This window comes from Caretta caretta, chromosome 5, assembly GCF_965140235.1.
Source record: "Caretta caretta isolate rCarCar2 chromosome 5, rCarCar1.hap1, whole genome shotgun sequence".
NCBI classification, from domain to species: domain Eukaryota; kingdom Metazoa; phylum Chordata; order Testudines; family Cheloniidae; genus Caretta; species Caretta caretta.
The window spans coordinates 109,946,706-109,961,054 of NC_134210.1; the positions used below are offsets into that span (position 1 = coordinate 109,946,706).

The 14,349-nt window shown below is 36.6% G+C and overlaps 1 protein-coding gene across 11 annotated transcripts in view; it reads right to left on the bottom strand.

The window, feature by feature from the left end:
• Positions 1–14,349, bottom strand: part of NFIB (nuclear factor I B) — a 338,695-nt gene that overhangs the window by 192,809 nt on the left and 131,537 nt on the right. For 10 of the 11 annotated variants that reach the window (XM_048849959.2, XM_048849954.2, XM_048849956.2 and 7 more), the window contains exon 2: positions 11,954–12,485. In XM_048849959.2, the coding sequence (XP_048705916.1) occupies positions 11,954–12,485 (532 nt within the window). Of the gene's footprint in view, positions 1–11,953; positions 12,486–12,865; positions 13,023–14,349 lie in introns of those variants that run through there. The other variant, XM_048849953.2, reaches the window with a different exon arrangement.

Sequence of the window (14,349 nt, forward strand, 5' to 3'; positions counted from 1 at the left end):
TGCTTAAATCCTACTTTGAGGGGAAAGGAGTGGGCAACCTTTATTTCCCCCCACCACCTTTTATTTATTTTTTGTTGTTGTGCAAGCATAAATTAAAAGTAAGTTACATTCTTAGAAATAGGCATGTTAATCTTGACAATCTTACAGGGAGGTTATTAGCAAGCCTAAAATATTGTCAAGGGGGGAAGGAATAAGGGAGACAGTGATTTACGGAGGAAAAGGTGAATGGCACAATGAATTCAAAATAGCTCAAGTTACTAATTAAATGTTTTGGATGGCTTCAGTTTAACCAATGCAGACTTCAGAATAAATGATGGCCCTTTAAAAGAAACTGAAAGGAAAAAAAATAATAAAATATACTAAATCACTTCCAATATCAAATAAATGTGAAGAACGAACAACCATCACCTGCCTTACAAACAAGATCTATCAAAACCATCTATAAAATGTAATAAGTTGTACTCTCAGTGTCCATTCAAGTATGTTAACATAAATTTTAACTGCTGTCATCAGTTTCTTTCATCTCCAAGTGTTCTTTTTACGATCAAGCATGTTTACATGTAGGGTGCTTTTCCCACAAAGTCTGAGTAACGAGGATATGTGTGTGGCCCTCCAGAGGTATTGAAGGGTGATAAAATTCATACACACCCACAACCTATGGACAAGCCACAAGGCCCCATCCACAAATGCCATTCCAGCCAATGGTTCCTACAAGGCTCCCATATACTGGATATAGTAAGTGTGCATCTAGCAGCCTCACCTCCAATGAGCCCTCTGCAGCATACAGACACCCCCACAACCCCATGCAGCTGCTTTCCTACCCCCTGCCTCGCTGCACAGTACCACCACAGGGCATTAAGTGTAGGATTGCTTTGTGCTGGCCTTCCATACTGAGGCAAATTTCACCCGTAGGGCATGAGATGATTGAGGTACATGTGCTGGAGATGGGAAACTGCTACACAGCATAGAACCCTTCTTTGGACTGGGCACTGGTATGAGGATTTGGCTCACAGTGAAAAAAAAAAGTAAGAATTGTAAACTTTTTAGTTCATATCTATCTGCTTATATGGCCCCCATCACCAAAGCATCCATCTATCTCAATAATGTTTTAATGTATTTGTCCTCACGACACCCCTGTACAATCTCCCCACTTTTACAGATAGGGAACTGAGGCACACAGACACTTACATAACTTTCCCAAGGTCACAAAGAAAGTCGACAGGAGAGCAAGGAATAGAACCGAAGTCTACAGAGTCCCAGGTTACCACACTAACCACTGACCCATACTTCAGATTATCATCACAATGACACCATTTAAAGAAGTACAGTCTAGTTTGTGTCACTAGATACGCCCTTCGTTGTACAGCCACGTCGGAAGAGAGACAGGAGGCAATGGAAGTCGTTTAATTAGGCTGCAACTTTATTCACTGCAAATATCTGGGAATACCCCAGTAATAAGCTGTACAGTGCAGGTTATCGTTATTTCCTTAATTCTTCCCACTTCTTGGGAGAGTTGCCATCAGCCCTCCCTCTTTCCAGCGTGGCCCCAGCCAGCCCATTGCTGGGATCCTGCTGCCCTACCCTAGTTTGAGTATTAAGGGAACTATAAAAGGAGGGGGGTTAGCTTCCCAATGAACCAGATGTAAGGAGCCCCATACCCTCTGCCCCAGCTTCCTTAAGGGATGCTTTCTCCTAAATCCCATTCCACTCCATTTTATTCAGTAACCATAACCCTTCTATAATAAGTACCTATGCTGGACACTGTCACATTTTTTTTGTTACTTAGTTGTAACATTTTAACCTAACTTTCCTGCCCGCCCCACTGGGTTTCTGATCCACACTCGGGAAAGCAAAAAAAACAAACAAACAAACAAAAAAACCCACCCTATCTCAGCCAAGGGGTGCTGGAACAATGTATAATGGGGGTGCTGAGAGCCACTGAACCAAATTGTAAACCCTGTATATGATGGAAACCACTTCAAGACAGGGGGAGCGGCAGCACCCTGAATTCCAGCACCTATGAAGTAACAAATCCACGTTTGAGAGACAAGGTGGGTGAGGCAATTTCTTTTATTTAAACAATTTCTGTTGGTGGGAGACACGTTTTTGAGCTTGCACAGAGTTCTCTCACCAACAGAAGTTGGTCCAATAAAAGGTATTACCTCACTCACCTTGCCTCTCTAATACCCTAGGACCAACACAGCTGCAACAATACTGCACACTACAATGCAAATCCATGTTTGACATTTTCATCCTAAAGTACTCTCAAGGCCAAGCCCCCTTTCCAGCATATTACATTCAAAGGGTGTTTCTGATAGACACATTAAGGTGGATATAAAGTTCAGAAACTGAACTAAGAGCATCTGACTGATACAGAATTATGGCAATTTCTCTTGGAAGAGATAATGATTCTACACTCACTAAAAGAAATGGAATTCTTTTACACAGCAAAACAGAATGTCGTGTCCCTCTAACTAGTAATCCCTCTGCCACCTCTTCCACCAAGGAGGGCTGCCAATTTGTCCCCATCACTGTCAGCAAACAAAAGATGACTATTACAGCCAGACCATATCAAACAGAAGACACAGCAACTCCAGAGGGATGCCTTGAAATCCACTGGGGTGTAAAGTCAGGGCTGAAGCCTTCTTGTCAGCTATTACCACAAAAGAATCAGAGGAAACAGTGGCACTGTTAAACAATGGAAAGGTCAAGCGGTTCGTAGCCACTTCATGACCCAGACAAGTCAAGGTCAAGAGATTCAGGTAGCAACTTGGCCTGGGCATAAGTTACAGCACAAATGACTTGTTTTAACAAATCAGCTTTGGTCAATTAAACCTAACAAGACATGTTGCATCACGTAGCAGGGTTCCTGACACTAAGGCCAGGAGCTGAGACTGGCGTAATAAAACAAGGCTTTTAACATGGCATAACAAATTTAAGGTAATCCATCCAGAAACTGCAGATGTCAGAATAATAAAATACACGTTGTCCTGACTAGAAAACATTTTCACAGTTTTAAATCAGACACACCGGACCACACCGGTCCCTTCAATACCTTTGCAACCTTCTCACTGACATTAGTTGAGAGTTATACACATACATGAAGCGGAGAACTGACTCTACTATAAATACTGTTGCTTAGCTACATATGATGCACTTCTAGATTTGAATACAAGTTTCTGTACAACTTGCTATGAACTAATTTGACCCAGAAATCAAGCTGAAAATCATGTTATTTTTGACCAATGTGGTTTGCAAAAAATCAAGATTTCTTTTTAATTTCAAATATTTTTGTCTATGAATATTTATAAAACTTTTAAATTACAGAATTTGAAACTTCTATGTTAGATAATATGCATATTTTATTTGGTTCTATTTTAGAGAAAAAAATAAATCTGAATAGTTAACGTTCCAATAAGTGGATTTTATTACAGAAGCAGTTTTGGGAGCATACTGAGAAATGTCTGACTAAAAAATAAATCACAACATACTGTGTTCAGCATAAAAAGCTGATACTTCTCTCTCATTTATTTAAATTCATCCCAAATGAGACTGAAGAGTACAACAACTAATGTTAATACTGCATTACGGTTGAAGAGTCATGTGCACAATTAGGATATCCAGAAATTAAAATTAAAAAATTCTGCACTCTTACAGAGGAGCAAATAATATGGAAAATGCTACATATGTACAGTATGCTTGAGTTAATAGTGTATTAGAAACCTTAACTTTTTTAATTTCCTAACTTGTGTGCTTGATTTTTCAACAGTAGTACTGCATTACAGTTAGTTTTTGTATTTAATTTCCCTGTTCATTGTTTTTAAGGGTGAAAATAATTAAAAGGCCCTTAGAGTTGTACAGCTATCTTCGGTAAAGGTATCCTTACATAGTGAAGGACACGGAGAGCTACAAAGGTGCCCTTATGCTTTAGTTTTAAAGGCACCTTTACAATAAAAATGCTTAAGGCAACTCAGGACTAAAAGGAAGCTTTAATGGGTGAGCTGCCTTTAGCTACATTCTGATGGGAATGCTACCTAAGGCCCTCCGTAGTTATAAGTGGCCTAAAGTTAAAGTGATTCAGTGTGTACCTGATATTTTAAGTGACGGGGGGGTGGGGAAGGAGGAAATGGAACACACAAGAAGTAAAGAAAAAATGTCCTAATGCTCATGTAAAAAAAGTGCTGATTTTAAAATGTATCTAACACTAAAACTAATGAACAAATTTAGGAGTTCCTAAATAATAAATTTAGGAACTTCTACCTCAATTGAGGTTATTCCTACCTCAATTAGGACAACAACAAAAAATCAAGTCAAGTTTGACGTTTCTAACTCTAACCATTTCTAATTTACACTAAAGCAAAACTTCATTTGAATCTTTTTTTCCCCCCAACACACACAACTCAAAAAATGGCCAAAACAATTCAGCTCAAAAACTTTTAAAGAAAAGTAAAAAAATCACCTTTGTGCTGAATTCAAGCTTGGAAAGTTTCAGTCCAAAATTCATTTGTTTGAAGAAGTTATTAATAAAAAGGTGGGGAGAGGAAGAGAGATGATACTGCAAGACCGCAACTCAACCCTATTCAGTGCTTACTGCTCACAAACAATATAATATACACGCACACAAATCAACTAGCTTTTCCCTTTGACCAAGATAATAGTATAGGACTTTTTTCTCATTTACTAACCTTTGAGCACCTAAACCTCCAATTTAAATCTAGGATTGCTTTGCCTCTATTTACGTCTATTAGCAACTGTTTCTATAAGTTCTAATGGTATAAAAAATAGAGTAAAACCATGAAGAGTGGCATCTTGTTACTATCGAAAAAACCCTGGCTAATCAGACAGGCTTTTTTTCCTTTTTCACATTCACTTAGCATCGGAAAAGCATCTCCAGAGTTAAGGGATTTCTTCTCCATCCCAACATGTAAGTTTATTAAACCTATTCCATTAAATTAGCAGTAGAACTTGACAGGGTATTTTAAGTTCATCAACCCAAATGATTACTGTAAAGCAACATACCACCTTGCCACTGAGAAGGGAGTATAAGTCTTTAGAAAGCCTCTTGAATTGTTATGCTTGGCATTGTGGTATGCTGCTGTAATAACCAGAGCTTCCGATAGCGTAACCACTAGTCCTTGAGATTTCCCAAGTTACTCCTCCACCACAGGGAGGGGCTGAGGGGAAAAAAAAGTTGGACATCTTAGCCTGAAAAAACCAGATGGGTTGCTCAGTTACCCTCCTTTAGCACAAACAATGCATGCACCTTTAAAGTGTGTCAATTAACAACACTTCTGTTGTAATATACTTCAAAATATAAAGTGTAATAGTATTAGTGTTTAATTCAGTTTTAACTAAGCCTTCACTGTAACTATAGACATCTTCAACATATAGGAAAATGAGAATTTTTTTTAAAAATTGACTTTGTCTCTTATTTTAACCATTTCCCTTACAAATTAATAAAGTTATTTATGTTTTAAAAAGAAGCATTTTTTTTTCACAATTCTGAGTATTTTTTTTTGTTTGACCCTATGCATGAGGCAATAATCCAGTGTTGACTTCATGGCCTGTTGCCATGGAAATTAATGTGATATCAGAAGTTAAAGATTATGCCCTAAACTTTCAAATAGTGCCACAGGATTTAACCACAAAACTCCCCTTGACTTAAATAGGAACTATGTTGCTTAATCCTGTGGAGATGACTTCACTACTGAGGCCATGAGGAACCGAAGCCTTCTTGAAATACATCTCTTTCATACATGCCAGGAACATTATCATTAAATATTTAAAAGTTCCTCCTTCTCTCTGGCCAAACCTATACCACCACCAAGAGTGCCACTTTGATGGGAAACTAACAAAAAAAAATTACCATCCATTTTCGATTTTAGTTCTGCGTTCCAAAATGTCAGTAGACACACACAGACCAGAAAAACAGGAATAGCATGCAGTCTTATCAAATATTTTAATTCCCTATATCTTCATGCACAAAATATTTGCAAGAACCATTTAGAAAACATTACCACATCCATGTTCACATCTAATTAACCATCTTTTAACAATGAATGCACGTCATGCCTGTTCTTTTCAGCACAGATGAGGTACCGTATGTATTCTCATGCCAAAAGAAGCATGTAGCATTTTTTCAGTTTAAATATTATATTTTCTTCATAATTCCAGTTAAACTGGGATTGATCAAAGCAAACTGATGTTTAAGAAAATATAATATAACGATCTGCTAGCTAAAGATAAACCACAATTTTAAAATCAGAATTGATAAAATATGAAACTTGTTCTTCTGATCCATATTGGCTCTCTGTTCCAAAAGTGTGATTGCTACTAACACAAGGGTTCAGTCTGCCATATCAGTACCTAGATGCCAAGCTTCCATATTGGCACCTGGCCTCTGATAGTTAAACCTGGAACTGCCTTGTGAAGCTGTATGTCATGACTGAAGTTCCATATAATATAATCCACGACATATAATCTAGTGGTTAGGAAGATGTTAGTTGGAACTATTTGATGCTGTTCCCAGTTCAACACTGATTTACTGTATGAACTTAGTAAGTCACTTAACCACTGTGCCTTGGTGTACCCTTCTGCAAAATGGTTATAATACTTAACTTTATGTTCCCATATTAAATTTTCACTAATGGGCCAATCCAGCGAGGTAATGGGAGTTAGAACAAGTAGTAATTCAGTGAATTCCTTATGGGCCCATTTTTGCATTCATTGAACACATAGGTATCAAAGTGCACAAGAAGTGCAAACTCTGGTCCTAAGTGTATGAGGATGATGTAGCACTTTGAGCACCTGCATATCACCAGCATTATGCAGCAATATATTGTTGCATATAGTTTTCAACTGAATAAAATATCTTCAAACTTTATTACTAAACTGAACTAATCATCCTAAATAATTTCATGCACTTTTTAAATACTTTAAAATTCTCACTTTGATATTCTTAACTATGATCTAAAGTTTTAGTAATATTAATAAAAAATATTACCAAAGTATACTTAGTTCAATGTCAGTTACCTAAAAAACAAAACCTAATAAAAAGATTGAACTTGTATTTCACTAGTTAACTCCTATAACTCAGAAGTGCCATTTTTTAAAATTATTAAAATTTCTTATTAAATGAAGTTACACTTTTCATAGGAAAACAATGCATATGGATTACTATGATATTTCACATTAAAAGAGTGATGTGACCATTAAAAAAAAAAGTAACCATAACTGTCAATGTTAAAAAGACTAAATACTGTTTCAAATCAATGCAGTTGAGACACATGGACTTCTGTGTTCCTGTTCAGATTATCTGAAAATGTACTTAATAACAGTCCAAAGTACAGTCCAAAAATCAGTAAGCCTGAGTTAGTTTAAACTGCAGACTGTTGAAGTCATGTGGTTTGTACAAAGTGCCAGCACACAACAGTTGCTATCTCTTGAGATCTGTAAACTTCCTAGTGGTGCAATAGATGCATTTTTCCACACATACAGCTCTCCCCTACCCACTCTTGAGAAAGCTCAGTCTACACCCTCCCTTCCCCCTTTCTGTTCCCCCCGCCTCCTCCTTTCCCCCAAACAGACAGGACACAGTCTGGCGATTCAGGGACTCACGTAGGCCAGACTTCCTTCTGTGCAGCCCTTTGGGTAGAACTGCTAATCCTTCTTATTAATTAAAGAGATAATGGTGGTTAACCAGAAAGCAGTATTAATGCTAACTATCTAGGAAACTTCAACAGAAATCATTTAGCCTTTTTGTTGATTTCCTGGTAACAGAACTGTGCAGCTGGAATTCTAACATCTTGATGTTTTAAGAACTTAGAAATTTAGGAGTGTCTGAACTATATCAGACTAAGCGGAACTGTATCTTTTTGCTGCACTTATACTTAGAAATTATTTTTAAAGCGCCTTCCCTGAACTCCTGATTTAGATTAGTACCTGGGGTTAAAGCTCTCCAATTATATCACTCTTAGACCATGAGAAAGAGAAGAGTGTAAGCATAAGGTAATAATAACTAGTGTGAGAAACACACTGTGATAGGAACAGGCACATAAAAAACACTTCAAAACGCTTAATGCATCTACTATTATTTAAGTCTCTTAGACTTCCAAAACATTTCTCAAGGTGCACTGTGCTTCATTCAGTATGCGATGAAATACCTAATATAAGGGTTGTATTTTATTTATGTTGAAAAAAATTAACAAAGACAACATGGGGATTAAGAATTCTGCAGATGAGAAACATCACTGTAGATATTTTATGGTTTAGAAAAAGAGCAATGCGAATTTTAAAATCAGCTGTTGTAGGATTAAGTAAAACATCTATAAGAGGAAAGGATTTTATATTATCTGAGGTTCTACTGCAGCAAACAAGTACAGCAGCTTTCATTCAGTGATTGTCAAAAACTTTCCAATGTGCCCACTGCAATGCGGATGCCAACCAACGAATCAAAGGCATTCAGCAACTAGACAAAGAGGGTCTGATGCCAACCTCGGTGCCACTGGCAACCATTATTGGCATCAAGCACATTGTCTGCCTTCCCCCTCCTCCTCCTGGCACTTGACAAACAAAATGGCGGTTCTTGTAGCAACGAAACACAGCATAAGCGCTGCACTGATTGAATCAAATACCACCAAATGATTTTATGGACTGAGATGTAGTTCATACCAAATGATACACGCTGTCTATCGGATAACAAAAAAAATCTAGTTTTGTCAACAGAAATGGTAATCATGGCATTTGCTAATTTTTTTTTTAAATCAGAAAAAATAGACAGATATATCACACAGGCAGAACACCAGAGAAATAAGTTTTTAAAAAGAATTATTTTTATGCTAAGCATTCCAATGACCTAGGTATACAGCATAATGTAAACTTTAGTTTTTTTCCCCGAAACCACTAAAAGCAGCAATACTGAAACCCGTGTCAAACCCCTTCTAATTTTTTTTTACATTCTGCAAGAGAAGAGGGTGCTAATAAGAGGCAGGGGGAGAAAATAGCTGAATGTTGAGAGAGGAGCAAAAAGGAGAACCAGGTAAAGTTGGTCAGCGACAACGCTTGATCGGCTGGGTCTTTATTTCTTCCTTCAAAAGAAACATGGAATACAAGAAGTAGAAACCCCTTTTATAAAGAACCAAAAGGATATTGACATTTCTAGATCTGGAAATTGTCAATATATTGTAACATTACTCCACACTGCAATGCGGATGCCAACCAACAAATCACAGGCATCCTAGGCTAAACAAAGAAGGTCTGATGCCAATCCTGGTGCCACTGGCAACCATCATTGGCACTCTAACTATTCTTCCTCATGTTTTCTCCTAGTCATTTAAAAAAAAACAAAAAACCCTCTATTTTGTTTCACCTACTTATTCTTTTTTCGTATTTCTTTCTGGAATTGTTTTTATTTCTATACTTAATGTATATGACATAATTAAGTAGGTTTTCATATACCAAAAAAGAAATAAAAAGTCATGTGGAAGATAAGCATGCAGTCAATGAAACTGCTATATCTTCTACAAAACATAACATCCTTAATCAATTACACTGCAATTTGCCATAACTGAACTGCTCTCGATAAAGAAGAGAAAGATTAAAAGCTTGACAGAAGAAAAAAAATACAAAGTTAACTTAACAGGACTTCCTCAAAAGTAGAGAGCCACCACATGTTAACAAGAGATTTACTACAACGCAGTGAGATACAAATTAGATGCACAATTTACAATAAACAAAGGGTCTACCAATGGTGACTTGATACAAATAATTTAATCAATTTTATCTTCCAGTATATTTTCTTAGTAACTCCTTGTATCTTTGGAAATATGAATGGTGTCATAACGTTAGCGTACGGTTATTTTATTCATGTCTATTTTGACACTTAAAATAACTTATTTTGTCAATTCATTCAAACCAATAATCCAGTAACGCGTGTCCCCCAAATCCTGCTTCCCCATTTCAAGTTAAAGCTCGCTACCAACTTAAAAATTGACAAAGTTTAAGAGATTATACCGACCCTACGTTTCCTTGGTTCCAGAGTTGCTTGAACCATTTTGTTTCCTCTTGTAGTCTTGACTTTCAGAAAGATATATTTTATAGACAGGTAAAATGTGTTAGTATTAAGGCTATGTCTTACTATATGTATTTCCATAATGTCATTTCCTGAACTTTTTGCACTAAAGAAATTTAGAGAGTTATAACATATCATTAAGATGTTTTGTTTGAAACTACCACAGACAGTATACACTTTTCTTTTTGTTTTCCTGGATCAGCTTTGCCAGGTTTTGCAGCCACATCAAACCACTGCAAAACAACCAAATGTTGTATATACACTGTGTACTGCTGAGAAAAAAAATAAGCTAATAAAAAACAAGCAGAACCAACTACCGAATTATATTTTTTCATTATGAATAATCCAGCAAAACTCACTGTATTTAATTTGCTTTACTTAAATTATATGATCACAACACACAATTTGGGGAATTAAATATGAATTCTAGAACAGAGGTTCATTAAAAACTTATTGTTGTATGTGTTCTTCTACAGAATTAATACAATAAATAGTATGTAAAATCTATAGCCAAATGAAGGTAGGTGCCATTTTACTTTTTTGGATTTTTTTTTGTTACTAATAAAAGCCATTTAGTTAATTTCTCAGTTAAATCCCCTAGTTATATACAGCACATCAGATAACTGTCTGCCATCTGCCTTTCTGCAGGCCATTTCTGCCCACCACCAGGCCAAGTTATGAAATGGCCCACCATCTGTGGCAGTTCAAACTTTACCCAGTTTGGATTTACAGCTAAAAAAGAAATGCTTTATTAATGTGGATAATCAGTAATATAAAGACTTCTAGAGGATGGTACAATTACAAGAGAATTTAAAAAAAGACCTATAAGAAAGAGTGTGCATTTCATGGGTTTCATAAATATGAAAACATGTATCTACTTGGATTCATCTATGATTCAGATGACCTGCAAATGAATACTTTTATCAATGAATTATATACATAAAGTTTAACAAGCAAAATACTTTTTCTGAATCATCTGTAGAGCATTATGAACAGCTGGTTTCCTTTTAGTCCTATATCTCTAAGTTGAACTGCCTCTTTTTTTTTTTTTAAGTGTACCTAGTATTTTCCATATTTAAACAATTCTTAAGTAAAATTATGTGTATCAGTATACTATGAAAATATTATTTTGATGGAAAAATTTGGGCAAATCTGAATCAAGCATCTTTGAAAAGTAAAATTCATATCGGTAATTTGAAGTGGTTCATACAATCAAAGAGTGGTTATTAAAATATGAATAAAATGCAAACACTGCATGCTGTAATTCTGACTATATAACAACAATATTTTCTGGGGCTGTGTCAGTGTTTCTTTGCTAAATCCTTTTTCATGTTTGATTTTTATAACAGTTGAGAAAGTTTAAAGTTGCTCTTCAGAGCAATCAGATTGTTCAATATAAGCACAAGTCATTGAATACAAGTAATTAAAAGAAAATGTAAATATTTATATTTTGTACGTATGTTTCTGTGCAAGTACACACATATGTATGTATACAAGTACACATACATAGCATATGTCATTAATGATGTTGAAAACAGACCTATAAAATATTAATATATTCCGGAGTACTAACTGCAAAAAATATCCAACATATTGCCATTTTTTGACAAAAATGAACTTCAAAGGAACTCAAATAATCCTTGTTCCTTTTGCAAGAAAAACCAGCATGTATGTCATATGCATGTGTCAAGCACATATGTTTGTTGGAGTGAACGTGTATCTGTGTATACGTATACATGCTGACTTACAAATGTGTACATACCTAAGTTTTGTATATACACCACAGAAAAATGTGTCATTGGAAGTCTTCCCTTAAAAGAAAAAAAGCTGCTTGGAATCAGTGTTTGACATACTAACATAGAAACACAACAATCTGCTTCCTACCTTGCTCCTGCACGTAGTATGCCAAAAACAAATCAAGCTCCTTGACTGATACTGTTATGTGATGTGGCTGGACGCAAAGTGCTGGATTTGTGCAATGTGGGGATTTCATGAGTCGCTCTCCATCCGTACTTTCCAAGGGGATGCCTTTGAACAGGATCACCATGACTAGATCCAGACGCCAGACTTTGTCAGCCTGTCGCAGGCAATCGATTCTCCTAATCTTACCCTTCTGGTCAGGATTGGACAATACACAGCATGGGTGCTTCTTCCCAGTAACAGTGAGCACAAAATCCTCCCGGTACTCTTGGCGGATATCTTTGCGCAGTTTGGCGAGGAGCCTGGATGCCCACTTCTGTTTAATTTCAGGCTTTTCACTAAGTAGCTCATCCTTGACTGCTCTTTCCTCATCCTTTGACATTCGCTTCTCATGTTTTTTAAAGTACTTGCGTTTTCGAGCCTGAAGGTTGAACCAAGTATAGGCGATTGCACGGACATGTGGTAGAAGTGCCTCAATGAACGGGTGAAATTCATCCTGTTGAAAAAAAAGGTGCGGGGGAGAAAGAAGAAAACTCAAAGTCAATTTGTTCTCATAATAAAGGCAATAGAGAGATAAGTTTCTGAACATTTTGAAGTGAAAACCAAGATGAAGAAAATATAGACTTAACATTTACAACAATTTCTGCACAACACCCCTTTATGTAATTACTAAAACTGGCAGACAAGAGACAGAAGTATCCTGAGCATCACATTTTCCCCACATTTCATCCTCTGAAAGAAACACGTGAAGGCTTTATTTTGTATGCCCTTCAATTCACAATGCTATACAGACTACATCATTTAAAAGAGATGCTATCAAGATGTTTTGTTTCTAACATTTAAAAATTTGACTGATCGGCTAATGCCAAGCAGTACCATTTTACAAAGAGGACACAATACGGTTTTAAAAAATCTGAGCAGAAATGTTCAGAATGCAGGAGCGAATGCCACAGTTCATTTCTCTTCTCTGTGGCACAGAAACACAAAGCATATACATGCTCAGTGTAATGCCACACAGTTCCCGCTTTTGGAGCATGCTCTCAGCAAGAGGCTGCTGGTGGCACAAAGAGCATGCGCCATTAAACTTGATCCATTTTCTTATCAATCGTCCAACATTCCAACACAAACAGCTCCATTCCAGTGGTGGTAACTAGAGAAACCAGTATACGGTAAGGGAAGGTGGGCAAAAGACACAGCATGTAAAAATCCTGAACAGAAGCTTCTGTACTTAGAGCTCTGCATGCCTCCCTCCCATTCCTTCCCTCCCCCCCCCCCCCCCCCCCGCAACACACACACACTTAGTAAAATAGAAGTTTATGAAGTTGAGAACAAAATTACATTAATGTTCGTCCAGAAGCTCTACTATCGGATTTGAAGCCCCACGGAGTTAGTTAATTTGTTAACTGATCACATGAGTGTGGCAATTATTCTAAACCCCTTAAAAATCAATCTGAGATGTACAATGAAAAATAGCAACTTGGCACAAACTTTGCATTCTTTGTGTTTCTGCGTGCTGTGGCAGGGTGACATTAGGAGTACACCACTGGTCAAACACTACTTTTGTGAAATCCATGCAATTTATTCACATTTTTAAAATATCCTTTCCTGGCATGTGGCTTTACCTGCAGGTTCATATCTTCTACCTCGTTACAGTGTGTAATGCATTAAAGGAGTAAAGCCTAAATGTAATGTACAAGTATGTCACACAGCAATTCATTCATTCATTCATTTTGCCTCTCTTAAGTAGCATCCTCCATACTTGTTCATGCCCAAATAGGACTTTCCCCCAAAGTACTGTCTACCTCTGTTAACAAATATGAATGTAATTATTCCACTAACTTAACATAGCCAAAACCCTCTACCAAACATTACTATGTTTTGGTTTTGAAGGGAAAGATTATGGGGGTGTCTCTCTATTTTTTATTTTGTAGGTGTTTCTGTTTTTAGGCACTATGCAGTGGTTATGCATCACACTGAATAATGTAATACAATCATACCACAACTTAGCTTTCTTTATGTGATTATACACAAGAATAGAGTATATAAACTAATATTTTAGTTACACTGATAGAAATGGAATGACATATTTAATCAGTGGGATGATTAACTCCATTAGGTAAAAATGACAGAAGAATAACTAATGGCTTCATAATTATAGAGTTCACAATATTTTCTTGGCAACCTATTGGACTTCAGACTGAGCTTTTAGTATTAAAAACTTCAAATTTAAAAGCAATTTCAGAGTACTCTGAATGTTAAAATGTTAAGATTTGCTTTTGCACCCCTATTTCCCCCTTCCAAAAAAAAAAAAAAGTTGTGACCACAGTTGCACGTATGGCCAAACATCACCTTCACAAGAA